The 3533-nt window shown below is 38.0% G+C and overlaps 1 protein-coding gene and 1 pseudogene across 2 annotated transcripts in view; one reads left to right on the forward strand and one right to left on the reverse strand.

Annotated features, from left to right (window-relative positions):
• The window catches only part of LOC101568704, a 279180-nt pseudogene that overhangs the window by 261593 nt on the left and 14054 nt on the right, over positions 1 to 3533 (forward strand).
• The window catches only part of Taok3 (TAO kinase 3), a 218409-nt gene that overhangs the window by 102975 nt on the left and 111901 nt on the right, over positions 1 to 3533 (reverse strand). For both annotated transcript variants that reach the window (XM_004636228.2, XM_023720992.1), the window contains exon 3: positions 731 to 953. In XM_004636228.2, coding sequence (XP_004636285.1) covers positions 731 to 850 — 120 coding nt within the window. In that variant the 5' untranslated portion in view covers positions 851 to 953. The remainder of the gene's footprint in view (positions 1 to 730; positions 954 to 3533) is intronic.

A 3533-nucleotide genomic window follows, 5' to 3' on the forward strand; every position in this document is an offset into this window, starting at 1 on the left:
CTCTCCCTCTCTCTCTCTCCCTGGCCCAATCAGACAGTCATACCCTTGAGACTGAAACTGGACAGTCTTGTTCCCATTAACTTAAATTAACAACTGGATATGAATGTCACTAAATTTTTTTGTCTATCTCTCCGGATATCTGTCGGTTCATTGTTTATCTGTCCATTCACTATTTATAAAACTCCTGCTGCTGTATTGTTAGACATTACACTAATGCCTGGAGATATAGCAATAAACAAGATAGACAACCTCTGTCCTCATGGTGCATGTTATTTAGGGGGAGGGACATACAGTATGAGTCAAAACTAAGTTGCTGAATTACAGTTCTAACAAATGAAACAAGTGGTATGAGATCATAAAAGTCCCTTTAATAATGGAAGGCTTGAATATTATAGAAGTAACAGTTAAATCAAAACCTGCAGCACGAAGAGGGGTTAGATGGTTGGGGATGTAATATGCAGAGTCTTCTAGGGCAGGGACTAGCCCAGTTCTGGGCATTGAGGAGAAAAGAAGAGATGGATGGAACTCAGCTTGAAGCTTAACAGTTAGACTTGAATAAGGCCTTGGATTCTGGCACTGGCTCTTCAGAAGCTGCTATCTGCTTTTACAGAGGACATCATTTAATTGGTAGGATGGACGCTAAAATTAGGTCCACTTTACAAATGAGAGCTCTGTGTAGGGTTCAAATTTTCTTAATCCGATTCACATAAGTGACTTTTATATTACTTACAAAATAAACTGCCCCAAAACTTCCATGTCCAATTTCATGCAAATCAATAAACACTTCCTCGGGATCATCTTTGTAGAAGAGATCAGTGAACTCTGGGTCCTTCGGTACTCCTTTACGCATGATGACCAGTACTGCAAGTGCTGTGCTTTCTGATAGCTCAGTCAGTTCTATCTCACATCGATGAAAAAAAAAAGGTTTTTTTTTTTTGCCAAATCTTCAGTACCTGTAGGAAAATAAAGATTGCCATTAAATTATTTCTAACACATCTTGTTTGGTGGCAATATAAATACAAATTCACATCAAAGAGCACTTCAATCTTACAACTCAGTATTACAAAGACAAGAAACCCAAATGAAAAATGAGCATAGGATGTGAACAAATATTTCATCTTCTTCTTTGTAATCTTTTATTTTATTTATTTATTTGGTACAGGGTCTCACTACACAGCTCGGACTGTAGCGATCCTCCTGTCTCAGCGTTCCTGGCTCTGAGATGACAGGCGTGCCCCACCACGTCCAGTTTTGGAGGCTGGCACGATGCTCCTGGGCAGGCCCGGCATGTGGTACTGGGGATCAATCTTGGGTCTTTGCACTTGCAGACAGGCGCTTAGACCATCTCCCCATCTCCCCATCCCTATGAATAAATATTTCTGCCAAAAAACCCCAAATGGGATTAACACATGTGAAGGTGCTCTGCATCATTAGTGATTAGAGAAATGAAAATTAAAACCACAAAAAGTACTATTTCATACTTGCTGTTATGGGCTATAATCAAAAGATTAAGGATCAGTGAGGGTGTGGAGAAATGAAAACTCTCCAACACTGCTGGTAGGCAGGTAAAATGACACAGCCATTTTGGAAAACAGCCTGGAAGTTCATCAATAACTTAAACATGGAATTACTATTTGACCCAGAAATTCTATACTCAGGTATATATCCAAGAGAAATGAAAACATATGTCCATGCAAACACTAATGCTCAAGTGTAAACAGGAACGTTATTCCCAATAGTCAAGAGTTAGAAACAACCCAAACCTTCATTAAATAGTAAATGAATAAATGTGCTGTCCACATACAATGCAATATAGTTCACTGACACATGCAAGATCATGAATGAACCTTGTAAACATTAGGCTTAGAGAAAGAAGCCAGTCATAAGAAACAATATATTGTTTGACTTTTTAATAAAATAAAATCTTTAGGATAGAGGGTTGAAGATACAGATCTGTGGTAGTAGAGTACTTGCCTAGCATGCTTGAGGCCCTGAGTTCATGCCTTAGTACCACACACACACACACACACACACACTTCCAGAGGAGGTAAACCTACAGAATTTATTTATTTATTTATTTATTTATTTATTTTTTTGTGGAACTGGGGATTGAACTCAGGCCCTTGCGCTTGCCAGGGAAGCACTTATTCTACTGAGCCATCTCCCTGGCCCCCAGAATTGATTTCTTAAGGGTGGAGTATTTGGGCAGTGACAGCTGAAGGGCATGGGCTTTCTCTTCAGAGGGATGAAAATGTTCTAAAATTGACTGTGGTGATGACTCCATTAGTCTGTGACTCTACTAAACACTATTCAATTATACACTTTAGATGGGTAAATTACAAAGCATATCAATTATATCTTCAAAAAGCATTTTGGTAAAGTTAATATTGAAATAAGAGCAGGTATTTATTAAGCACTGCTATGTGTTTTCCAACACTATACACCTTACAAACAGCTTCCTAATGTAATGACTATCTTAATTTTCTAGAACAAGCTAAGTCTGAAAAGTTGAAACAACTACTTCCATGGTCAGAAGTCAGTGTCCCTCAGCACCGTGATTCAAATCCAGTCAGCAAGCTTAACTACCCATCTACCTACCCAATTCATTCTTTCACTTGATAAATACACTGTGCTGGGTTGGGTGGTAGAGACACACTAAAATGGGATCCTATCATTAAAGGGCCTAGAAATAAATGAAGTGATAAGTATCAAGCTGCAAATGACACAGAAGATAAAATAGCCATAGCTAATTGATATTGTAAGAGCAAAGCAAATATTTTTTAATATAAGGATATAACAGCCTGGCCTAACCTAATTTTTAATTAGAAATGAAAAGGCAAGCCTTGTTAGAGAAACTAAACGTAGTTCATTCAATATGGAAGGAGGAAACACGAAGCTGGTCCAAAGCCAAGGGGAACCACAAAAGGCCTTTTGAGCTATGTTAAGAAAGTTGGCCTTTATCCTGAGGGGAGCAGGGTGCCTCTGAAAGTTCTACGTAGGAAAAGGATCCCCCTGCCAACACAGCACCTGTCATCCTGGGCAGCCGTCCTGCCAGTCTACACACAAGGAGTGATCGAGCACAAAGTCACATCAGTACTGTACTGTTGGAAACGTAACTGAAATCTAGCTCTTTGTCAGTCAGGTAATACAAAGAGAAAGCTCAAAAAGTGGTTTTTGTCTTCATTATTTATGTCTAAGGACAGAAAAGAAACAACTAAACAAAGCACATACCTTTTTGGATGTGGTACATAAAAGGCAAATTATCAGATTGCCTTTAAGAAACACAAAATGATCTATGAACTAAGTTTATGAGAATTAAAATCTTCTCAATCATTGAAACACATTGTAAATGTCTGAATGTTCTGGCTTCAGTGTGAATAAAACTAAATACTGTGGATACTCATTTGGGGAACACAGATTACTACGCCGCAGTATAGACCAAATGGTTTTGGAGGAAATATTTAAATGTATTTTATAGTTATAGAATTTAAATATTATCTAAGTTTTCTTAGACATTAAAATCTTCTAGAATA

Source organism: Octodon degus, unplaced genomic scaffold (genome assembly GCF_000260255.1).
Source record: "Octodon degus isolate 3935 unplaced genomic scaffold, OctDeg1.0 scaffold00079, whole genome shotgun sequence".
Classification (NCBI taxonomy): Eukaryota; Metazoa; Chordata; class Mammalia; order Rodentia; family Octodontidae; genus Octodon; species Octodon degus.